This window comes from Falco rusticolus, chromosome 12, assembly GCF_015220075.1.
Source record: "Falco rusticolus isolate bFalRus1 chromosome 12, bFalRus1.pri, whole genome shotgun sequence".
Classification (NCBI taxonomy): domain Eukaryota; kingdom Metazoa; phylum Chordata; class Aves; order Falconiformes; family Falconidae; genus Falco; species Falco rusticolus.
The window spans coordinates 11615348-11641748 of NC_051198.1; the positions used below are offsets into that span (position 1 = coordinate 11615348).

Consider the following 26401-nt stretch of genomic DNA (forward strand, 5'->3'; position numbering starts at 1 on the left):
GGCTTTAAGGACCACTGCATTCCAGTATTTAACAAGGTAATCTGCAATACAGATTTTTTAGAGTAAATATACTGAATGTTCACTGTGAAGTTTGACTGTGATAATGAGCAAAGTGGGTTGGTTTTTGACAAAATGAATTGTGGGAAGGTTCTGTATATACAACCAGTGTGCATCAGTGTGTAAAATTATCATTTTTTTGTCTATTGTACAAAATATTATCATAAACTGGGAGGATGGAGGCTAGTAGAAAATTAAAAATAGAGATCTTGATCCTTTCTATGAGAAAGAATAGAATTAAATTTCACAGCTTTGTTAGAGGGGCATTTTGACACTTCACAGAGAGGAGGTGTGGGAATGATAGGTGTGGTGAGCAATAGGTGATGTAACTTTATGGACGGCGAGTTAAATGATGGGAAAGATGAAACAAAAAAAATCCTTGCTCAGCATTTTTGAGGAAAAAGCAAGACTAATTTAAGTAAGGTTATCTTTCCTTTCTTCAGCTATAAACTCTTTATCAGAGAGTAACAAACATAGTCTTATGGTCTAGTTGAAAGACAGTGTTAAAAAATGTTGTATTTCCAAAGTTAACAAAATCTTGAAGGCGTAGATCAAATTCTAATAAAAAAAAAATTCTCGTAGTTAACATATAACCCTGTATAAATAATCTCAAGTTACAACATGGTTCTGCTGTTGCTTGCAAAAGGCACCACAAATACTTTTATTTTCTTTTGATATTGTTGGACTCATTCATTCAGGTTCTTGTTTGCTTCAGAAGGAACTGATGCTTTTGAAGTCCACTTTTTAAGTGAAGATGAAGAAACAAACGCAATATTGATGATGATGATTATGTATTAATTTCTCTTACCTCTGTGTTTCTGTAGAACATGCAGATTTACTGGGACCTTGCCCTGAAGATGAAGCCATCAGTCCTGGAGATGAGTGTATGGACGCAGTTCTAGACGAATCGCTTCTTGAAACCTGTCCCATTCAGTCTCCACTACAAGTTTTTGCAGGAATGGGTGGATTGGCCCTTATTGCAGAGAGACTCCCTATGCTTTATCCTGATGTAATTCAGCAAGTGAGTGAAAAAAACAGTGTAGAAAAACATGCTAAGAGTGTTTTGTTTGGTTTTTTTAAGGGCAATGTTTTCCTCACATTTCTCTGTGGTTCAGTTTGACATCTCAGTTATGTGGGGAAGCTGCTTTAAAATAGACAAGTGCATAACTGCACAGCCCCGGCCAGGTCTACATGCTGCTGCCCTGTAGATGTTCTGGACTGCTTGAGTAGCCATGTCCTTGAGGAGCGAACACATGAATTCAGTGTTGTTGCTTGCCTCGCTTCTCTTAATTCATAAAATAACTTGGAGGATGCAGTAACATAAAGTTGCAGATGTACTGTAAGGCCATACTTGCTTATAATTTAATTGCCTATGTAACCTCTGAGATATTTTTTTTTTATGGTTAAAAGAAATTCAGTTCTCAAAGCAGATGATACAATTTTATATTATTTATTATTATAAATAACAAATAACTATAATCTTAATTATCTTTTTATTCATAAATATCTAAAATGAAATTTTAAAAATAATATATGTTATTTATTTGTATACTTACCATTATGTATATAATTTCTCTGGAGGCACTGACAGGCATTTCAAAAGTGTCAGTATTGGCATTATTGTGGAATTACTCCTTTGGCTGCTGTTCTAGGTACACGATCTTTATTAAAAAGGGAAGAAAATAACCTGTGAATTACTCAAATTCTGTTTGGCTCTATTTTTGACATGTTTGGCTGATCCTTCTAAGAGGAAAGATTGTGAGTGTTTACTCCTTTGGAACTAAGTTAATCATGAGTAAATAGTGCTGTTCAGTAACCTGACTGCGAAACTGTAGCAGGAATAGGAACCCTGTAGTGAGACTGGATAATTAGTATGAATCCTTTGTAAATAGTTCTGCAAAGATGTTTTAGAGGGCTAGTATGAAGCCAGTTCAAAAATTAAAAGTTAAGGAAGTGTGTTCACTTAAAGAATTACTGTATTTTGAAATGCAAGAGAGATAACATGTACTCTGTATTGAAGAATACTGATTCATGGAATTCTGCAACAGATGAAGGCAGCATATGACCATGAGAAATTTCATCGCTTTTTTCCTTCTTTTTCTGTGGTCCTCAGAAGTTATTTTCTTTTCATATTTTTTTAGCTTGAGATATAAGTTTGGATTCAAATACCAAATAAGAATTCTGTGATCCATAAAAACAAATTAAGTACAATAATACTGAGTAGAAGATTGAGTAAAGACTGATGAATTCTCCAGACTTAGTTCTTTAATTTTACTTTTATATTTCTCTAAGTCACTGATACTTCTGATTTTCTTAATGTGTAGATGATTGGAATAAATGCAGCTAAACATGGCTTTGACTTTTAATTAGGGATTTGGTATTCTGAATAAATTCTGCAAGGGCTTTTCAGATTAATAATTTCTAGTTTAGATCAGTGCATCGGTTCATCTGAATAGCATAAAAGCTTGAAACTTCTGTGATGTTTAATCATGACAAGGACCCGAGTGTCATACCTTCATTCTAACTGAGTGTATGACCGTTTCCTGGGGAATTGTACAACTGTCACCCCCTTACACTCTGATCCCCATCATAAGGCCCGTTCATAAAACAGAACGACACTGTTGTATTAGAGCATAATAGTAATAAAGCCTGCCAAATCAATCGAAAACCTGAAAGAAGCCCATGAGTTGCTGCAAGACTGTTAAGATACCCAAATATTTTCTTAGTTTTTAAAGTTACTATGTTTAATTGTTCTCCTTTTTGCAATACATAATTAAAAATAGAACACTTGAGTTCACACTCAGTGTTCAATGCTAAAAATAAAGGGGGTATTTCTTATTTAAGTCTGATATATAAACTAATCTTTGTATTGTTTATTTCAGTGTTATTTATGCCTCTGGATTTTAAGGGATGTGTTTTAACTGAGGATTTTAGATTGGGAAAATACAGTTTGTTGCTTTTGTAGGCAGGACTTTCTAGAACGGTATTGAAAATGCAACAGCTATGTCCTTTTTAGCTATTTAGCCTGGCCCCGTATCTGTAAATGGTAGTGTATTTCATGTGACTATTTAATGGTATCCTATATTAAGATTGTATGTCCTTTAGATCCTAATGTGAATAAAAATTTTGCCTAGGTGATTAACTGAATGGCTACCAAATTTTGTTGTTTCTGTTTGTTAAGGTGAGCACTCCAGTGGTTACATCGACCACACAGGAAAAGCAGAAGGACAGTGATCAGTTTGAATGGGTTACCATTGAACAATCAGGGGAATTGGTGTATGAAGCACCAGAAACGATTGCTGCAGAACCTCCACCTATCAAGTCAACAGTTCAGACTATGTCTCCCATACCTGCGCATTCTCTGGCTGCCTTTGGTTTATTTCTTCGTCTCCCGGGCTATGCTGAGGTGCTGCTAAAAGAACGGAAACATGCTCAGTGTCTGTTGAGATTGGTGTTGGGAGTTACAGATGATGGTGAAGGAAGTATGTGCTGCAATTATTATGTTTCTTTGTAGACCACGGCTAGATTATTTTTCTTAAATTTATTTACACTGTGTAATGCTTTTAGCAGGAAGTTAGAATTGGTTTGTACAGAACTATGTTGCTAGCATCTTTAATAGTCTGTTGTCTCTAAATATTAAATTCTTTCTGCCTAAGTTTTGTCACAGTCATCAGTATTCAAGTTCTCACCTAGATGTCAGAATAATTGTAGAATAACTGCTGATAAACCTTACAGTGACAGTGTGTTCAGACAGAACAATCTGAGTAGCTGGGTATGCTCAACTAATTGAGGAAACATATGATTCTGCAACCAAATGCAGAATAACATGGATAGGAGCATAGCTACAGCAAGTATAGAATAAACTGATGAATAATACTGTTCTAGAATAGGAGGGAGGGTTCTACACATCATAGTGATTACATTTGCTGAGGAGGAGCTCTGCCTTAAAGGTGTGAGTTCGGAGGGAGAAATGGGGTATTCTTTGATGAATGAGTGAGCCGAGAGACAATTTGTAGTCAGTGTCTTTGCAACCAAACCTGGAATTCTGCATATAGTTCTAATATTCATATTAGTGTTCTGAAAAACTGGAAGAGTGTATGTGAAAGATGTTTTAGTGCTTTTAAGAATTTCCTTTGATTATAACTTTGGAAAGAATGCTGGGTTTTCTATGCAGCGATCAACTGAAGTCGGTCTATTCAGCAGCCTATAGAGTGGTGGACAACATGTAGCTCGTAAGACCGACTGAGAAACTAAGAGTCTCATTTGCCCTCTCTCCTGTTTATCTTTTCATTACTCTTGCATTTAGGTACAGGACAGTAGACAAGAATAAACTGGATAACAAAAATTCATTCTGGCTGCTAGCTCCCACCTAATTTGAGTAGTAATTAATGGAAAGACTGTATGTAGTCCCTCAGCTTTTTATGTCCTTGAGTGGTTCCAGTGCCTTGCTGCTGCGAACAATTTTTACATCCCTTAATTTATAAAGAGACCAACTCAAATCCTTAAAATTTGGGTTGCTTTCTTTCTCCTGTGTGTGCATCCACTGTTGCTATTGGAACACAGTTCTAGAGCATAATTTTCATAATAGGTAGGGGCTGCTTTAATTTTCAGCCTAAATTTATTCATACCCAGTTTGTGCCCATTTATCATTGTGCCAGCATTGTTCCTCGTCATAAATAGCTCTTCTTTCTCTGATGCATTTGTTGACAGCAGTTGTATTCCCTCTAAGTCTTTGTTTCTGCTGGACTAAACAGTCAATTTCTCCATTCCCTAAGCCAAATGCCTGAATTCAGCTCTACAAAATAGTGGGATCAATTGTACACAGTAGTCCACATTAGTTCTCTGTATAAAGCATTAATATTTTTCTTTTCTGTTGGAAATGCATGTTTTCATAAATGTAGAATCTCTTTCTCGCATAATATGAAGAGCTGCACTTACAAATCCATGGCTTATTGATTAAACATGGATTCAGTTGTCTGCAAAGATAAAATCATGGGCAGATGTTTACAATTTCTGGTTTTGTTTCTTTGTCATTTGGCTACACTTGCAGTTCTGGAAGTCTGTCAGATGGGCTTTTTTCCAGAGGCATTCAGTTTTATTTATGAAGGTCCTAGTCAGAGGACTTTTTGCTTCCTTCTTGTTATTGTCTTTACAAAGAGTATCAGATAGTTATGAAAAAACTAGTGTGTGTATGCATATATGCGTGTAGATACATACACATACGAATGTAGACATACATATTTGTAATGTATTTTAGTTTAGACCTCTGGATGATGATATTATAGCTGATAAAGAACGAGGGAGAAAATAATATATTTAAAATAAGAAGCTTGTTGCTTCTTATAGCAGTTGGCTGTTTTGAAGTATTTTCAGTTGTTGAGTATCTCTACATATGCACTGGGGAAGGAATGTGAAATGCCTTGTTAAATACAGAAAAAATTGAGACAGTTCCCAAACCTGAGTATGTTGCATTAACAGGTCACTTTTATTTGAAATACGGCTTTTAAAAGAAGTAATTTTTGCTCATAATGCAAAAGGGTTAACATTTAAAATCTACTACAAAATTCAAACATGCAGCTTGTTTAGTTAAAATGATGTTAGTATTTCACCATGTATTCAACTTGAATAGCATCACAGCTTGGATTGTGTCAGTGACTTAATTCCAACTTTAGGCACGTGAATATGGAAGAAAAAAAAAAGCAATCTTACATCATGGTAAACTACAGCTCCTTGTCAGCTGAGCTGACCATGTGCATTCTTTAGCTTGCTGCAGTTGGAATGTTTAAAATAAATAAAATTAATCTGAACTACCTTCATTTTCCTCATTCCAAAATATGACCTGAAGTGTAGTCAAATACAGAAGTATACTCATTATTATTCTCAAACTAAATTTTATCCCTGGAAATGGTGAATCAAATTTTATAACTTTGGTTCTTAACCAAATCCATAAAGGAAATAAAGAAACATTCTTTCTTTTATACTCTTCTCCGCTTACTATGTGCAAATGCTTAAGTCCTTAGTAGATTTCTGTATGTGTTGTTTATAAACTATTGCAGAGATCAACAGGCTGTATTTAACTTTTGAAGGAAAATGTGGTTTTGATAGTCGTCTTCTTCAACCTAGGTCATATCCTGCAGTCTCCTTCAGCAAACGTGCTTCCAACTCTGCCCTTCCACGTGTTGCGCAGTTTGTTCAGCACTACACCATTGACTACCGATGATGGAGTGCTGCTCAGGCGGATGGCACTGGAGATTGGTGCTATACATCTTATCCTCGCTTGTCTGTCTGCTCTAAGCCACCATGCACCGAGAGTGCCCAATTCTAGTCCCAACCAGGCAGAGGTAAGCTTAGCAGGCAGAATAATTGCCACTGAGAAGTAGTAAGAGTTTTAACTATAGAAAAATAAAATCATCTCATTGCTGTCATTATAGTCTAATTTCTGCAGCTGCCATTTGAATGAAGAATAGAAATAACTACAAAGTACTTGATTAGGTAATTGTCCTTGAATGTTGCAAATAAACATAGTAATAATAAAATTTAACCAACAAAGAAGACGTTAAAGTGTAATCAGTTTTTTTTTCACAGGACCTTGTTTTTCAGGGCATCAGAGGCATAATGCTCAATGGATGGTGGTTCTTTAATCCTCATTAGGTAGCATGACCTCATTACCTTATTTAGCATTCATCATCTAAACTCTGCTGGCTGCAAATTATTTGCTTTTCAGTGCTTCACAAATATAAATGAGTTGTGAAAATTAATGAATTAATGCAGTAATAAGTTTTTTTATACCCTTTTTACTGATGGGGAAATGAGACCTAAAGACAAATTTTCCATAGCATTCAAAAGCCCAAGTGAACCTCCAAAATTAAACTTTTTAAAGGTATTTCCCGTATTATACCACTCTCTATTCAGAATATGTATCCCCTGATTTTTTTAGGATTACGAGTTGCCATTTCTACATAACATACCAATTGTCTATAAAAGTGTTTAAAAAAACCTTAATCGCTTGTTTTCTTTAGCGTTGTTGTGGCAGAGGCTTGCATGAAAAAGCTCGTGGTGCCTAAATATGGTTAAATAGCTGCAAAATATGGGGCTGTCCATATTTTATCAGCTCTCATACTGATGAGGGGTTGAGCAAGGAAGAGATGAAGCTGTGCCTGAGAATAATTCACTTTAATGGCTAGTCAAATTTAGGGGAAGCTGAGATACTCTGCTTCTAATGGGGTATCAGACTGCTGACACATTGAAGCCTTAGCATTTTTGCGCTTCTGGAGGGAAAGAGCAACCATTAATTCTTATCTCTGCTTCAGTTCTACCATGACCCCTTAAACAGCTTGATTTCTCATAATTCATATCTATCAGGTGATAGATGGTAACTTGAAACTAGACATCCATCAGGCCTGCACTGAGGCTTGTATTTCTGGGGCCAGGCTTTCCCTTAAGTGCTTTAACTCAGTGCTCATGACAGTTCTCTTGAGTGTTAAAGGCACAACATGTTCTTGAGTGATGTAATGAGTAATGTCTACATGAGAATAACCACACAGGTATTTCATCACCGAGATGCATTACATTCCCAATGTAAAAGTTAAATGGTGATTCCAGACTACTGTCAGCATGGTACTTCATGGGTGATAACTTCTTTTTACCATTGCAGTCTGTTCATACATAATTTCTTTTCCTTCAAGTATAGTCTTTAGTAAAGTCACTGAAGAAGATCTGAGTAGAAAATGAAACTTTTCAGAGCCATAAATCAAATACTAAAAATTAAAGTTGGGTACCTACTTACATGACCTGGTTTCCAGTAAGGCTGATTGTCACCGAGTATTTTAAGTAGCAAGTGTTCATTGCTTCAGAAAACAAGGTCACTTGTTTAGGGTGCTAAATATATAATTAAGAAAGCATTAGTTCAAAAATGCTGATCAGAATTTTTTTCTGCATCCTTTTCACCAAAGGTCTGTTAAACTTTCAAAATAAGTACTTAAATGGTTTTCTAGAGGCTAAGCAATATAATATTGGAGTTGTGTTAGTAAAATGCAGTGAGGCAGACCGTTGGAAAAAGCTGTACAAGCACCTTTGAAAAAATGCACTCTCTCAGAACATTTTAAGAACAAGATATTTCCCCCCATCTCTTATATGGAGCGGAAATAGTGTGTTTCAGTGACCCAGAGATCACGTGTCAGAGCTATGCATCTGTCTTACAGCTCCTGCTGTTTTGGAGCCTTTATACAAAATTAGCACATGCTTGGGCATCTTAACATTTCAGTTGTGTACTTCTGATAACTTGTCTACTCCCATCCCCTACATCTAATTATGTTATTAAACATGACGAGGTGTTAAACAGTAATAATTACAAAGCTGTGATGTTTAGCATGATATTGATTAAGTAGCATTTTAATATCTTTCATCGTTTAAGCAGTGAGAGTATCTTAGAAGAACCAAAATGGGCTTACAGTCCTAGACAAGTTGGAGAATCACTTGCAACAATTTAGCACAGACCTGTAGCAGAACTCCATGTATGTGGCAGTCTTTCCTGTCTAAAGCTTTGAATTTCGCTGGATCCTGAAGATACCTTTATAAAGTTAATTAATTGGGATTACATTCTTTTGCAGAATAAAAGCTTGTGAAGACAATGTTCATAAGATGAAAAACATGAGATTATTACGACTTTTTTTTTTAAATTTAGCCACAGGTGTCAAGTACACACAACAGTGCATCAACAGAAGAACAGCAGTTGTACTGGGCTAAGGGTACAGGCTTTGGAACAGGCTCCACAGCTTCGGGATGGGATGTTGAACAAGCTTTGACTAAGCAAAGGCTAGAAGAAGAGCATGTGACCTGCCTTCTACAGGTGTGTAATAATGAAGTTTTGATTAATGATAAGCACTTGAAACATTAGGATTGTATAGTAAAAATGGAGCTTGTATTTCTTCAGTCATCTAGCAGAGCAATTACAGTATTTTGGGTAAAAAATAGTTTGCAACTACCTGTCTACATGAAAAATGGTATAGATCATATTTGGCCTGAGGCTGTTTTCAAATATCGCTAGGCTGCTGCATAAAGACCTGTGTGGGTAAACGTGGGTGACAGTTCTGAATAGACAGTGAACAAAGAGGCATTCCAATGTATTTCCCTGGAGCTGTCACATAGCTCCGTCAACATTGCTGCGTTCAGTCTGTCAGGACTGTCCATTAAAGCAGGAGGATGTGGGAATAGCCAGTGTTTTGTGTGCCAAGTAATGCTACCTATTCATTTCTTGTATATTTTTGCTGTGCTTTAAGGAAATGCCCATAGTTGTTACTGATGTCCATGAATTTGTTATGCCAGTACAACAAAATCTCACTCAGATATACTATGAAATCATTAGTATGTCAATTAAACGACAATAGTAAGTCACCAGTAAACACACAGATCCTAGTAAAACTCTACCTTCCAAATGCCTCACGCTAAGGAGAAGAAAATCCCACATAATTAGGCTTTTCAGTCCATTTTGAAATGCAACCAACCCCTGTTCTCTTAGGTTAGTGTCAGGAAAATTAGATTCTATCTAGTCATCAAAAATTTCATTCACAGAACTGTCAGCTCAATTGCATTAGCTAACATCACTGCTGGGGTAGGGCACAAAGGAGATGAAGTTCTGAAAATGCACATGCCCTGACTGATGAAGGTATCATTTGGATGTAATCAGTTATTTCAGTCACTGTAGAGTGAGTACAAGGCACAAGCTAAACAAAATCTGAAGTAATTTTCCTAAGCAAGAAAGAGGAAAATCACCTGTATTACTGTCGACAAAGCTTCTGGGCAGTATGCTGTATTAGGCCGTGCAGAGGTTTAGCTATAACTGCGATAAGTGATGAGGTAAGGAGGCATTTGCTTTGGGCAGTCGGCAATTGGAAGTAGAAAACCCTTCACCATTTTGTTGAAGGTGTCAGTCATTTGTACAGCAGACTTTCTCTGGTCCTTTCCGTAGAAAAATTTAGTTGTACGGAGTGCTGGTAAGGTGCTGCAGCAAAATACCGTGGGTAATGGTGTTAGAGCAAAGAGGGAGAATGAAGGAAGGGAGAAGAGGCTAAAAAACTGAGTAGAGCCCCTGAGACTTGAAATAATACAGCTTTTCAAGCCTTGAAACTGCTTAGGTAGAGAGTACAACTGCACAAATCGGCCCCATGGAAGTGCATTGGGTTGTATGGCTACAGCAGGTGGCAAGGGCTTGTGAACTTCCAGAACTCTCCTTGGGATGAGGCGGGGTGCAGCCATGAGGGGACTACCCCGCCGTCACGGGGGAAGGTTGCTCTTTCTTTACTGAAGCAAGAGTTGTGCTCACAAGTGATTGTTCCAAGTAACTGTCATGCTCATCGTATATAGTTGTTTCATCTGTAAACCCCGAAGACCCATGCAAAAGGAAGTTATAAAGGTTTTTGAAACGTCTGCGGTTTAAGAAAAGCTAAATCTTTTGTTGCTAGTTGGTGTTTGAAAGCGAGTGGGACTGGCCAGCTACCTGTCTCAGGTGGTGTGAGCTGGCAAACTCCTGCTTTGAGTAGCTCCAGCAGGTTTGTCAAGATTCATATTAATTGATGTCTTAAAGTCATTCAGAATTATAATAGTTATTTAGTTTTATCATTAGCAGAAGTTGGAACATGATCTAATAACTGTATAGAATTTCTTTGTAGACATCTTTGGGACAGCTGAAATAAATACCAGTGCCGAATTAGCAAAACAGCTGGTGAAGTATTATGGCGTCTTCCTTAAGGGGGGAAAGTCAAAGTTCTTTTGCCTAAAATAAATCTGTTTTGATTCAATATTTTTGTGTATTCCAGGTTCTTGCCAGTTACATAAATCCTGCAGGGAGTACGTCAAACGGAGAGACCCAAACTAGCCATGAGGGGAGAGGACAGAACAGCAGTGCTCTCCCATCCGTTCTCCTAGAGCTACTCAGTCAATCTTGCCTCATCCCAGCAATGTCATCGTACCTCCGCAACGATTCAGGTAATGTGCTGTTGTCTCCTTCTTAATCAAAGTTGGCTTATTTCTGTCAAAAGTTTGGGGTTTTCTGTAAACAAGAGGTCGTTCTGGCTACTTCCAGTACATTTGCCAATTTAGAATCACACTAATGGAATGTTCACTTGTGCCTTAGGAAACAAAATTACAGTCTTTGAAATACTTGTTTGTTGTAAAGTTTAAACTTTGTTGGTTTAATATCTTTTTTTAAAATTTGAAATTTAATTCTTAAACTGTTGAAGCTAACAGGAAAACAGTATTTCCATCTGAAAAGTCTACATTTTAGTTCTTCTACAGAAGATACATAGAGTACTTTGTACAAGACCGTGAATCTTACTGTGAAGAAAATTGAGCAAATATATATCTGAAATCGGTCAGTGTTGCACGTACTAGGGCAATTCTCTTTTACTTTGATCAGAGCTTTTTCTGCTTTATTGAGGAAATACAAAAATAAGCCTCTTACTAAAACTGCAAAATACTTGAAATATGGGAATAATGAAATTGTTGGGGTTTTTTGGTTTTGTTTTTTTTTAAAGAAAACCAAATTAGTTATATGAGTAGAAATGTAACGGCAACACAATTTTGAAACAAAAATGTTTTGATAGTTTTCATCCAGTATGTTGTACTTTGCTGTGGAAGTATTTTTGGTTGTACAAGGTAGCTTTAAGCAGTACGAGTTGAGCAAATGCCTGTCTGGAGCTAATGGCAAAACCAGCAGACTGCATTTGTGATTTATGTTTAGTCTCACTAGATGACAGACTTTAGCATGTAGATACTGATAAGCATTTTTTCTTCAGATAACTGTCAACCTGAAGATTTTAAGTACTGCCTGAGCCTTAGGTTGGACTTATGTTCCGGTACTTGGTTTGTTAAGATGGATTTAATGCTTAAGTAGCAGGAGTAGTTTGTTCCAATTCTGAATAATTTGGAGTTTTGCCTTATTTTGCCTGCCCTATTTTTGGAGTAACTGATAATGTCACATTTACTGCAGTTCTTTTGGATGCCAGTTATAGGGTGTGGTGATGTGAATTTCTTGAAACAATGTTATAGCTTCTTGTTGGATTACACAGTATATTTTTATCTCCCAGGTAAAAAAAGAGAATTTACCCATGTTTATGTGGATGTTTACAGGTGTTTACAAAGCTACATAGGACTAAAACAAGAACGTGGCTCTTTTAATCTGTAGTAACTACGGCATTGCATAATCTTATATGATGGAAGGGAAGTAGTTCAGAATGTCTGCTGGGGCCTTATAGTAAAATTAAAAATAGAAGATGTTTCACTTGCCAGTCTGCAGTCTGACACCTCTCCCTAATATTGCAAGGCATTTGTTGGTTCTATTTTGCACATTAAAGTAAAGAAAATGAACTGTGTAGCTTATACACCAGGCTCATTATTGCAAATGAAAATGGAATGTAAAACAATATAGTAATCTTTCTAACATACTCATAAATTCTTCTTTGTTGAGGCAGGAAGGAAAAGTCGTTGAAAGACCTGGCAAAAATGCTATTTTATCTAATGGATGAAGCTGTTGGTTCTGAGTTATAGATGAATCACAGCTGTTCAAATTGCTTTTTGCGGTTTTCAATAGAAAAACGTATCTGTCTGTATAAGTCACCTTTAACTGGGGAAGAGCAGTTCAGGTACTGATAGAAGAGATGAGCTATGTGGCTGATGGCAAGAAGTTCAAACTAGTTTGGCTTTCAGGGACCATTTGTTTTCCCAAAGTACAAAGAAAAGGCAAAGTTTCAGTGGCAAAGGTTCATTTTAGGTGTGTTTTTCCACTGCTGCACTACTGTTATTTGTGGTTGGCAGGGGATGTTGAAATGTTGTGCTTGTGAATTAACAGTTAGTGAAGAATGAACAAAGCAGATGCTTCCTGCTGTTTCATAAATAGATGTGTAGCTCTTAATGCAGCAGCTGAACTATATTAAAGCAAATCAAAACCTTACTTTTCAGAGAAGAACTGTTACCTACTCTTCTGATTACAGATTCACAAAGGATGAGGTTATTTCTATTGGAATTCAAAACTGTAAAATCTGGAAGTTGTTAGGCTTTGATTGATCCAAGCGATAGTCTTGAAAGTTTCCTACTGTATTTGTTCAAAAATCTATACATAAAACTAAAATTAACAGTGTTGTTCTGGATTAAAAAAAAAAAAAAAACACCAAAAAACCCCACAAAAATCTAACAACTTTCCAGGCTTATATCAGTGAAGCTTGTCTTTGAACGTGTAAGAGGATATCAGTATTGAGAGGGAAATGTGCTGCTAAAAGGGTAACTTCTGGAAAGAATGTCTTCTCTTTGTGAATATTGGAGACAGATGCATTCAGTTTGAAAGGCATCCGTGAAAACAGTTTGTCTTGGTGATAGCCAAGGCATGATTCCAATGCATCAATTACTGTTTAGTTCAAAAGCAGACAGATAATTCCCACATTAATGAGTGTGAGTTGCAGGTGATGCTGGGGCTCTCAGTGTCACTAGTAAGAGTGTCAGGAGGTGTAGTTAACAGAGAGCCTGGCTGTCACAAGAGACAAAGGTTGAGAAGCTGTGGAGCTATGTTAAGCCCTGGTACAATGTTTGTAAGACCGAAAAATTCACTTAATGTGTACATAATTGAAACATTTCAAGGGTGGAAGCAACTTTTTTATTATTATTATTTTTATTTTTTAAAACCTCAGAAACCAATGCAATTGTAGTAGAACAGATTTGAGTCTTTCCTGTTAGACCTGATCTAATTTCAGGCTTCCCTATCCTGAATCTTTTCTCTGAATTCCCTGTCTCTTCTCCAGCAGCGCTGAATGCCTACCCAGGCAGAGGAGGAAAGGGAACAGCATTAGTAGTAACGCTCATGTACGTGGTATTCTAATTTTCAGACTAGCGTACCTTGCTCAAAAGATACTTTCATGTGAAAGAAGCAGGTAACTATTTATTTTTCCTGTAACATGCTGGGCTGAGAAATTAAGACACTGCATGCAGAATGCTAATAAGAGTGTTCCCAGGTTTTGGCATCCCAGCAGGAACAATCTGTGCCCAGCACAGTGCTGACAGAAAATAGCAATTTTCAGCAACTCTGTAACTTTCTTGGAGTTGAATGGATGCTGGTGGGGCCAGTTAAAGGTTACCCTTATGCTGGGGGTGTTCTACTAGATTTTTAGATTTTGCCATCAGTGGTTGCAATAACAATGATCTTCAAATATATACATATCTATCTCTGTCTGCCATATGCATAAAATTCTGTAGGAAAATTTTTCTATAAAGAAATACGTGCAATGAAGCTCTGGATGTGCCATTTCCCTTTATTGCACAGTAGGCTGATATCACTGTGGTGACCCAGGATAGTAAGTATTTTGGTATTCACGAGAACTTTGTATTTTGTTCATTTAGCTACAGGTATGATGTATCCTGCTTGCAAAGTTGTTTTGACAAAGTTCTTGGAATAGTTTCAGTATCACAATATAAAATTGGCCTATATCACAGTTAAGAAACTTACCTAGTTTTTTGTTACTTAGATGTGTTTTGCTGTCCCTCTTTAATTTGCCCCAAACATATGTGGACTAGATTGTTATCTAGATTGTTCTAGACAAAAGGAATATTGATCAGAGGAGTATTTGCATATCATTTAATCTTTTAGAAACCTCAGTTTGAAGTACATCATTACAAACCAGATTGCTCTGACACATTCTGCAGCTTCATCTGCATCAGAGTGAGGTGACTGTGAAGTCCTTGAAAATTGTGAACTTATCACTTTCATTAATTTCCATAACTGCTTTTTTCTTGTAGAGAAGGAAGGTTTATCTGTCAATGAAGGACTTTCCTTATTACACAAGATAGCTCTAGTCACAAGGAGCAATAGCTGCTTAATCCTCACCCTGTTTCTTGGATCTTTTTTTTTCCCCTGTGTTTGTTTCATGTCTTGCTGCAGCATTACTGTGGCTTTTATTATCTTTCTTTTTATAAATTAAGAGTTTATCATTGTAACATGATGAGATTTTATTTGTTACACTTGTGTTTTATTCCTAAGGACTTAACATTTGTAAAATCGATGTTGTTAACTTCTGTATCATGAAACATCTAGTATGCGTTCATTACCGTGCATTTATGCACATTTCATACCAAAAGCTGTCATGTAAAACCTTTTAACTGTTGTCTTGTGTACAGCACATTTCATTGAAAGAATTACTGCTGTAGGAACTCTTCCAAATATGTGAACACTTGAATAAATTGCACAACCATAAAATTTGCACAGTGCAACAAGAGGTTCCTGGCAAATGAGTGACCATCAGATTCTAACCGGAGCACGTGGCTATCTTGAAGGTCTAGATTTTGCTGATAAAAGTGAGAGTTACTTGACTGATGGACCTAGGTTTATGAAGACTTATACAAGCTAGTATTTACAATTCAGAGACAAGAAAGCAGCAGTAATAGTAGTCTTTGTAGCTAACAAGTTTTATAGAGAAGGCAGTGGAAGGGAATCAAGAAGCAGAAGGAAAATCAAGTGACTTTTAGGACAGGGACTGTTTGTTGTGAGCTTGGACAGGAAAAAGCCCAGTGAAGTGGGGATTTCTCAGTGATACCACAATATTAGGTAGACTCTTTTTGCCTAAAAATACAGTTGTACTGTACTGGTTTGTCCCTAAACTAGTACCTAGCAAACACTGAGATGACTTAAACTTGTTTAAAGCTGAAGAGTGAGAGAGGCTTGCTGCCACCTCTTCCCTGGGTGACAGACCTTATAGCAAGTTGCAGAATTCTGCCTGATTTCTCTTCACTTGAATTCCCAGGCTTCCAGGAGGCAGGTGATAATGGTGGGTTTAGCTGAGGTTTTCTTGCATGCTCCCCTCTCAGCTCTCTTAGCCACGTTTCCTTCTTGGGTGGACAGATCCATCATCCATGTGATGCGGTCAGCACAGCTTGTGGTGTTAGCTTAGATCAGTCATCTTGGGTTTGACTGCTGAGAAGAGATGATGCGATTCTATATGAGGGCTTAACTAAAGGGATTGCGTTTACGGACCAGCATGTCCCACTTTGCAAGAGTCCAGTATTTGCTTTTAATGCACCTTTCGTAATTTACCAAGTACTATTGCACCTGGGCTTGTGGATTCATTAACAGTTGTGCTACTTTATCCTGCTGCCAAATACCTTGTAATGAACTTTTATTTAGTAAGTACTGTGGACAAACCTGTTGAAGGTGAATGTACTGAATTCTTTTTTCTGCCTGTCTTGAGATAACCTGTTAGTTGAGTCTTCTAAGGTCACACTTCTCAGGCCTTGCCTCCATGTCTGAACTACACTAGATTGCCTGCTGAAGTTAAGGGTATTTCTTTTCTATTAAACATACTTACTCTCAAGGTTTTATATGGTGTTGCTTTACTTTTTTGCATAGTAGTCCAGTTCCACTGGACCAAGTAGGATTAGTGCTTTAGGAAGCTTGTGTTCCCTTACGGATCTCTGAGGTTGGTACACTGAGCTCACTCAGCTAAGAATACTGCATCTTTATTCATCCATTGCTGAAGGTGTAAAGGTACTACTGCAGTGTAAATGTTGCATCATCACAAAGTGCTGCTTTTCTCTAGGCTATTGACTTTAGACTGTTGAGGCTGTTAAGATATTTTCTGTTGTTGAGATCCTTACACATTTATTGGATTAAACATATAAGCACCAGAGCTGTATATTGGAGTTTATTTAACTGAAGTTAGATTTAAGTCCGCATGAGTATAGAGCGTGAATATTACCTATTAAGAGAGGATATTAGAGTCCTGTTTTAAAACAGAATATAACTCGTATGCTGGGGCAATCTCTGATATTAATACCACCCTGTGACTTCCTTCAAAAGGTCAAAGCCTTTTGCTATAAGTGAAATCAGAAGTACAATGACAGTTTAGATAGACAGTATATAGTTAGCAAAATTAAAGATTCCACTAGTTTTCATTAATGTTGATGAACTCATTCATTGGTAAAAGGATGATGCTGAACCTTTGCCACATTTCGTTAAAACTTTGGGTTTGCTTTTTATCTGTTTTGATGTTGAAGTGTTTATAAAAAAAGGTGCAGTGTCTCACTCCAGTGCTGGTGCACTGTTTGATTCACAGTTTTGAGAAGAGAGCTATGCACTGAAATGACATGAAATAAAACTGTTTATTTATTTCACAGAATTGACAAGTTTTAAATAACTTCAGAATCAAAGTAAACAGCAGTAATTTCTACTTGAATTTCATATTTCTGTTCAGTTTTCAGGTTCTTGTAATCTCTCATTTTAAGACGCATCTCAAATATCCTTGTATTGTGAGATTAATGCAATAATACCCATAAGTAAGTAGATATAAGAAGTACATAGAAAAATCTAATAATGTATTGACTCTTTTCTGTAGTCTTAAATAAACATGAATTGCTGCATAATTCCTCTAGAATGTAGCTTAGTTTTACAGAAGGCTTTGGTGCTTCATATACTGAAAATGAGTATACAATACTAGAGACTTGCTGTAGACTATGGAGAGTGAATAAATTTTCTTGTCTGCACATGCTTCCTTCCAGTGCAGCCTCAGTGCTGTTTATCATTTGTTCTGGTTGAGGCAGTATTGACTCAGAGATGCAAAACCAGAATATACCATCTTCCACCTCATTCATCCATAAATCAGCGTTACAGCGTAGTTTCTGCAACTGACTGAAATGTCATTGTCAAATTTGTTCTGTTCTTAGATACCTGACCTTATTTTATGCATGTGCTTGTTTCAAAGCGACTCCAAAGGCTCAGTTGTTCAGCAGTTATGAAGTTCTATACAATAATAAGCTATCACCTATACAAGTGGTGAATTTCTTCGCGTGTCATTTTATGGAAGGACTGGATGTAGCTTTGCAGCCTGGGAGAAGGAACTGAGTTGATTTTCAGAAATGCAGCCCCTCCGTTGTTCCTCTGTGGAACATGTGATAGTAAGAATGGTATTTGTTAAAATCAGTGTTTCCTCTTTTTTTTGTGTTCTTCTACTGTATTTTTAATCCTGAGCTCTCAAAAGTAGCTTTTCTATTAGAAGATATATGCGAGATATGTTCATGTATACAAAAAGGTCTGTGCTCTCAGACTGTCTGCAGGTTTGGATCTAATTCAAAGACATACGTAGGTTTAATTTAAAATGTGGAAATAGTTTCATCAATTTTGGTAGTCTAATTGAATGTTCCATGCGTAAGAGTTGCAGTTCTGGGCCTCAGTCATCAACGGTACAAAAAGGGAAAATGTCTTCAGGACCTGGTCCAGAAGGAGAGAGTACACTCTTCTGGGCAAAGATTACTAAGCCTGTTTTCCATGCAACACCATGAATCCTTGTGTGGTACCTTTTCTTTTACTTCAAAATGAGCTTCAGGATGAAAACATGAAAGTATTTGATTTCCATTAAACACATTTTAAAATGGCAATATAGAAAGTGTAACTTATTTATTTCATTTGGAGAATATGTATTAGTGTGTCATTGTAATTATTAATATTTCTTCAAAGAAGTACTGAAACTATTTGTTCTTTTCACATCACTTTAAAAGATTTTTAATTAGAAAAGCACATTATCGGTATAGCATGATGATTTCAAATACAGGTTCTGTAAAGACAAGAAAATCTAACCTTTTTCAGCTTTCCACAAGACTAACAAAGATGCTGTAGAATATAGTCAATAATTAAAATTTTATTTAGAATATTACAATTTTTGGTATAACAGTTTCCTGTTTCCACACTTATTATACTTTAGTGTAAGTTATAAGCCTAAATTACGGTGATCTAAAAATAAAACTCTTTTGTCTGTTTTCTGGTCTCAGCTATGAAGAGACATACTGCACAAAACCATAGGAAGCATCATGGGGCTTGCTTATATGTATTTATATATTTAATTAATCTCTTTCTATCTTCTGATTGTTTTCAGTGTTTGCTTGCATCTCTTGTGTCTTGCATGTTTGCTGGCAACAGAACAGTGCTATCTCTGTTTCTGTGATTTCGATTTCATCTGTTATCAATGAGGAGTTGAATATTGTCTGCATTCATTTACGTAATTTAGCACCCTAGCTGGGCTCACAGATACATTTAGTAGTCATTGATGCAGCGCCCTTAGCCAGACACTTTGCTCTGGAATGTTTTTGATAATCTTTTCAGACAGTGGGGTGGTTTTGCTTTAGATGTAGAAATCATTCTTACCATCGCTGGTCTTTGCACTGTGCTCTGTGCAACTGATGTTCAAAAATGTCATCAAAGTGTAGTGTAGATGTACACAAAAACAATAACGAATAAATTAAGCACAGTTCCAATAATCCCAAGCAGTGCTAAAATAGATTCTTCTTTCTCCTCTTTCTCCTCTTGCCTTTTTACATCTTCCAATGTTGTGATGGCAGAGGTCCCCATTTTTCCTGCAAATACCTTCACCAGTACTCTGGCAGCTAGCTAGAAGAAAAGAAAGCAAATGGTAAATCTGATCTGACAAACATGCAAGCTTTGATCTTTCAAAAAACAGCTCTGTACTTCTTTGTACAGTATTTCTTAGTGCTTTGTTTACTGAGTGGTATTCATCTTTTGTTTCCTTTTTGTATGAACGTGTCCATGTTAAAAGGAATTGTTCTGTAGATACAGATTTGGTAGGAGTGAAAAACAGCTTGATGTTTCAAGCCAATTAACATGCTTTATTGTAGAAGAAATCTAAAATTTGTCTTTAGCCAGCTAATTTCTTTCCTTTTGAAACATCAAACTGATGAAAGCAGGTATGTGAGCATTGTCGAATACTCTGAAATGCCTGGGGAGATTATGTGAATTTTCAGCTGTGGTTAAATATTTCACTGTCACAGTACAAAAACAGTTGGAAATATTCCTGTCTGCTGTTTTTGAGCATGGAATCTGTGCCTCCTTAATACAGTATCGCATTCTTTTGACCAGTGAGCCCTAAGCAGGCAATTGCAGGTGAGATCTTATCATTTTACTTGTTTAATAGATCAGCTTTCGGACATACATGCAACAGTAAACATTTAACAGAAAATGCCTGTCTCTTCAAATACAAAGGTGGTGGTTGTTGTTATATATGCTTATTATTGCAGTATGCCAAAGGACAGTAGTATGTTTACAGTAACAAAATTCTGTACGATATAGAGACTTGAGATAGATGTTTACAGATGTGTGTATGATTTATTACCTTTTTTGTTGCAAAAGTGGGGTTGACAGGTTGTCTGTATTGCTTAGCTGCTCTTGTACTCTTAATTTACAGTCAAATACTCTCTAGAAACATATTCTCTGTAAAATTATGTTCATTAGTGGCTGAGAGGTTGATACTTTATCTAATGTGCTATGCTGTTTTAGCCTTAATTGATCTGAAAATTCTAACCTTAAACCAAAATTTGATTGGGATTTCTACTAGTTCAGATAGCCCCAATTTACTGAAGATTTGCAATCACATTTTATAGCACAATAGCATTTTTCTCTCCTGGCAAACATCTTTAATCATTGGAGATAAATGTATTTCTGCTGTGAGTCTAATTAAAGCCATCAGCTCAGAGCACATCTCACAGAAAGGTAAAAAAAAAAAAAATGTTTCTTACCCTACATTGCATCAGGAATAAAATGTCATCAGACATGCTTCTTACTCGTCGATTCAGTGGCAAACCAGGCTTTTATCTTCATGAAGGGGCTGCTCTCCTCTCTCAGACAGACCAGATAGGAACATTAACAGTTCCTTGATGAAGTTTATCAGTGAGGATAATAATGTTACAGAATCTTCCAAATGACTGGCCTTTTCTCTCAGTAATCCACTAAAGCAAGTGTAGTCGAAAAAACAGTTAAAACCCTTTCTGGTAATGATCCTCACTGTTGACTAATTCTCATTAAAAATGAGGATTCTTTTTCCTTAGATGATGCAGAGCAACGAAATGCATGCTGTTCGATTTTGTCTTTGGAGAAAAAAAAAAAAAACACCAAACAAAAAAAACAGCTCCTGGTTTTATTCAGTTATACTTTGTTATTTATTAAGACTTCAGAAAAACCCAGCCTTTGATTTACTCTTTGTGGCAGCCATCTGAAGAGGCTTTCTCACGTTGACATGCTGCAATTCCAAATGCAGTGAGCTACGTGCAGTCACACTATGTAATTTTGGTCCAGCCTGAAAAAGGATGAAAAGAAGTCTGCTTTACTGGCAATAGTGTGAACGCTGTCACACACCTGCATTCAGAGCCTCCGGAAAGAATTCCAAGGTATTCTTCGGAGCATTGCATAACTTAGCCAAGCAGATCTGGAGAGAGGAATGACAGTGGCTTTAGTTGCACACTGTGGTGAGCTGTGACATTGATTAAACATGCACTTGGCACTTGCTGAATAAAGAAGGAGCTACAAGCCACCCTTGCAGACAGTGAGTTGCATAACAATGTGCGATGGCTCTGCTGTTTCATTGTCAGGCCCGGCACATTTTAATCCTGTACCGACACAGAAAGTGTGTGGTGTAAAGAGGAGTAGAGTTAACTGTACTTTGGGGTTTTCTGAGGAAGTGCTGCATGACAAATGGTGACATTAGGGCATTCAAGCTGAAACACTGTTTCTGCCTTTTGTCTTTTTATGCTTTGTTTGACAGGCAATTGTTTCTATGGGAAATGCTACTTCTAATGCTTTTCCTCTTTTTATTTGCCACCCAAATAATGCAGGTTAGTGTGTAATTAATGAAAATGCAGACAAGAAAAATATTCCTGCTCTGATTTCATAGGAAGCAGTAACTCAGCTTTTTCCTAGGTAAATCAGAGAGGTATTTTTTTGTCTGCCTTAATGGAAAGGGGGGGGGGGGAGCTCTGCAAAGTCTTCTCTTCTTCTCAACCCCTTCAGATAAAAAGCTACAATTTTAATAACCTCTGCAGAGAGCTGTGTTTCAAATAATTTTATTCAATCGCTTTCATCTGTGAAGGCTACCAATGTAACGTGTTTGTCGGTATAGCCTAGCTACATGCTATGAAGGCAACTATATTTTACATATATTGGAAAACTTATTTTCTAAAAAAATACTTGCAATATCAAGCAATTCAGAATTCAAAAGTACAAAAAGCTTATGCATACAAAAAATCAAAAGATAGTTAATTACATTGAATACAAGCAGTAGGAATGTAACCGGAAACCTTGATCACTTTCCAGAACAGCATATTTTAGAAATTACAAGGCATTGTTTGGAATTCTGTCTTCAGTAATCTTTTTGTGAGAAGGCAATAGAGGGCAAAGTCATTGCTTTAAATACTTCCATTTTCAAATTAACCCCTGTAATATGTAAATACATTTTCTCATTATATTTCTGAAGGGTCTAAGTACATTTGTTAGTTTCTTAGTGATGGACAAAACTGCATATTTTACATGTGCATTGTTTTAGTGGCAAATACCATGTCTGAAGTACCGTGAGTTCTATGGTATTTGTACATGATCTGCCCTTTATCCTGAAAGTGATGTTGCCTCAGTGAAATTATTTGACTCTAGAAGAATTAAGTGATTAGATTAAATCTCTCCAGCATAGATTCCTTAAAATACATTCTAATATTTGTATATGGCCTTTTGTCTTAAGCAATTCCCTTATTCTTAAAAGGCTGCTGCAACTTCAGTTGTTCCTGGAATTGTTTTCTGTCTATGTATCTTGAACATATTTCTGTATTCATTTAAATCCATTCAAAGATAGAAAGATGGAGAAATTTTCACCTGTACGTTCTGACCATTCATGTTGCTGAGAGCACCTAGCAGTAACCAAATTTTAAAGCCATCATACTGCATTAACCCTCATGTGTTAAAAGTCAAACCTTTTCTTTTGTGAAAGAGAGGAAATAATGTAATGCATCTTTTAAATAAAAGATTAATGATGTATTTGGAGAGTAGGATTCTGGCACCTTGTCAACACAACCAGGTATAAAGATTCAAGGTCAGCAGAAGAATTTCTTGCAATATTACGAAGTATAAATAATGACAATAAAGTAAATTCAACAGCTCCACCAGAAATAACCAGCTAATTAAGCTGTATTCACAGAAAGCAGCAAAAGATTCACAAACTATTTCTTGGCCAGGTTGTTGCCATGGTTGAGGTCTCAGCGATCTGCCGGTTTCATAGTTGCAATGCAACTGGCACTTCAATGGCCAAGGTGAACCTTGGGAAACTAATCCATCTGGGCTCCTTCTGCATGCAGTCAAGGGGGAGTGACACCTGCACACCATGATTCACATCCCGCGTTTGCCACGGCCCTTGGTTTGATGGCATTGCTGCCCTGCCATCCTTCCGCTGTACTGATAGGCTTGTCTGTGCGGACATGCCGTGAACTGGTCTGGAAAACCAGCCCAGCCAAAAATAAATAACTTAGCACAGCACACTGAGAGGGATGGGGCAGTAGCTTCTTAGGCTGTCAGCGCTTGCAAAGAGTTGCTGTTTGGGAAGAAAAAAAGAAAGTTTGTCAGGCTTAATGTTTATCAGTTACAGAAAACTTGAGGAAGTCATCTATGTTGGGTGGAAACTGGTACTTATAAATAACTTCCTTATAGCTATAATGCATCTCCAGTATGAAAAGAAAATTTAATGTGAGCTTTCTAACATGACTGAAGTGAGAACTGTAGGTTGATTTGAAAAGGCCTTCATTTATCTATAATATTTGATGATATTTGGAAAGCTGGGGTGACACTTTGCATTTTGTGTACAATAACATTCGAGTCTGGGAGCATTATACAAGTCAGTAATTGAAACCACCTGTTTTGGGGTGAACATTACATGGTTACATAGTATTTGGGTTTAGCCACTGGTATCCAAAAATGTCCTAAATTTCATTTTGTTACTTCTGTCTAGGCAGAGTTTTTAAGCACTTAGTAAGACACTGGTGACTCCTTGGTAACTGATTTATGTAGTATCCCAAGAGCAGAACAAATTAGAGGTCATTCTGTTCATTACCGCTGATGTTTGAGCATTTGTATTGCATGGGAATAGACCTCAGGCAATACAAATGTATGTCATATTTTAAAGATATTCATACTTCAAGGGCAAGTTGCCAGGCTGTCTTGTAAAAACTCGGTGGTATAAATTCAATGATTTACAGTCTTGATCCTTAGATCATCATTATCCTGCTGTATGCTACTGCTACGAGTAATGTGGTACACCCCTAGCATCACATTTGAAAAAGGAAAAAATGCTCTTAACCAGAATGTCAGTTTTCTTTTTCCTCATGTATTTGTATGGATTTATATAATTCTGTTCTTCATGTACTCTAAGATTATTCTATATGCTGTATTTTTTCATTAGTGTGTTCTAAGTCAGATAGTTTGCCCTTACAGAGAGCAAATGCTCTGAATAAGATTGCAAAGTAAAGCAGAATGTAGTGGAAGATCTGAAGGCAAAAATTGAAAGAAAATGTAAACGGCTGTCTAGACTTAAAAATCTACTTATGTTAAAATGCTGTAATGAAATCTAAAAGATCGTTCATACATCAATTTTCCATGAAGACACTTTTCCCTTGTAGTATTGCATTTCCCCTAAGATGCAGGAAACTACTTGAAATGTAGTAGCACGTGGATCCTGTAGGTGATGCATTCTAGTTTTCTTCTCTGACAGCCTCCACAAACTTCTCCTTATGAGGTCTGACACTTTTTTCAGTTAATTTGCAGAACAATAGAGCAAAGCTGTGTCTGTTGGGAGATGCAATAGTGTGCACAAATTAAGATGAACTGGTTCACTTAGCATAAGAGAGAAGTGGATATCCATGCTCCTTCCTTAGTTTTCTTCTTTCCTTTTTATTTTTTTTTCCTCCCCCTCCCTCCCCCCTTTCTCCTGGGAACTAAACACAGCTACTGTTTTCTTTGCAGGAGCTGTTAGGTTATTTTTTATGATACAGATTGATGTGTGATGCCCTTGAGTCAGCAGTGATGGGCATGACCAATTTGAGCCAGGTTTCAAAGTATTTTTTCACTCTTCTCTTGAAAACAGGAAGAACGCAGATCCTTCATCTGCAGCAACACAAGTTACTTCTAGATTTCTTACTGTTCTCATGGGCACCTCCTTCATGTGTTTCATCTTAGCATTGACCTTATGATTTTGGCACTTCAGCTATGTGTCTGCGTCTTGTTTTCCTTCTGCCTGAGGAACTTCAGTGCCTTTTGGCTGATGTCTGGGGGTTTTCCTGGTTTTGTAACTTAGTTACTGATGCAGAATATCCTTGGAAAAATTCACAGTTCTTTCCTAACTAACTACGTAAGTTCCTCGAGTTTGTTCCCACCTGTCAGTCTTCACTTCCCAGAAATTTACTTGTTCCAGCCTCTCGAACTTGCTTTAAAATAGTTCAGTGTTAAGAAATCAATTAAACGGATGTGGAGTAATACCAGTTCTTCTGCTACATCCCTTTCAACACCAGCTTCTCGTAGCACCAGTTGAGTTCCACCACTGGTTTATTGTCTGTGAATCTGGTCAGAGTGAACACCAGTATTTTATCAAGAAAAGGGATAAGTTTGACAGCTGAATAAAAAAAACTGAGCAAATCTGCCTTTGGAGGGTGCCAAGTGTCATACTGCATATTTATTTTGGGGGAACTGTTTTAATCACTCTCTCGATGAACTGACGCAACTCAGAATTTGGTGACGGATGAATATTCCTGAGTTAGAAGTGAGGGTTTCAGCCCCAGCTGTGTGGTGACACCTTCTGGAGATGGTGGAAGGGAATGATGGAAAAAAGGCAGGAGGCTTTGTTCTCTTCTTCAGTTTCTAGTCTCACATGGGATATCGGGCAATCTTAATTTTTCTCTGCTGGTGTCAAAAAGAACCTCTTGTGTGGGTATCATACCTTTAAAAAGCAGTTAGTAAATTTTAAAATGCTTCGGTCATGATTCAGTGCTGTTCTCTGTAGCTCAAGAGGGATTTTGTCAAAGACAGCAGGTATCCCAGAGTCTTTCTTCCCATTGATTTGAGTGAGTATTCTTCTGGAGGAGTATTAGGGCTTTCAAGTACCAGGTTTTTGAGATGTAATGTTCATAAGTTTTATTGTGTTAGAGGCGTTCGTTGAGTGATGACTGCGTCCTTACTGGGTAAGCAAAGGGGAAGCAGAGCAGTGGGAGCTGATCCTAGTCCAGGAGGGTGGCTCTCGGGGAACAACAGTACTGAAACAAGTTCCTCTTTATCTCCAAAGCATCTTACCTTGTGAGAAAGAACAAATCTTGTCCCTATGAGTTTCAGGTGACTGGTCTTAAAAACCAAAACAAATCTGCAAGATACCATCATCCCAGCATCTTTCCCCACATTTCTTTCCTCTGATTTTTCATCTTTAGTTGGAAATAGTTTTGCAATAAGAGGATGAAATTATTATCTCATGACATCTCCTATTTTCTATTGCAAAAGAATATGAATACATGC

General features: G+C 37.1%; 1 protein-coding gene and 1 long non-coding RNA gene across 2 annotated transcripts in view; one reads left to right on the plus strand and one right to left on the minus strand.

The window, feature by feature from the left end:
• Positions 1–26401, plus strand: part of BIRC6 (baculoviral IAP repeat containing 6) — a 183010-nt gene that overhangs the window by 119290 nt on the left and 37319 nt on the right. Inside the window, 5 exon segments of the mRNA XM_037405959.1 lie at positions 882–1078; positions 3239–3539; positions 6181–6398; positions 8741–8905; positions 10872–11040. Of these exon segments, the coding sequence (XP_037261856.1) occupies positions 882–1078; positions 3239–3539; positions 6181–6398; positions 8741–8905; positions 10872–11040 (1050 nt within the window).
• On the minus strand, positions 18025–21681 carry LOC119156327. The gene is made up of 2 exons (XR_005107073.1): positions 20611–21681; positions 18025–19468 (listed from the first exon to the last, which is right to left on the minus strand). It is a non-coding gene; the product is annotated as an uncharacterized LOC119156327 (long non-coding RNA).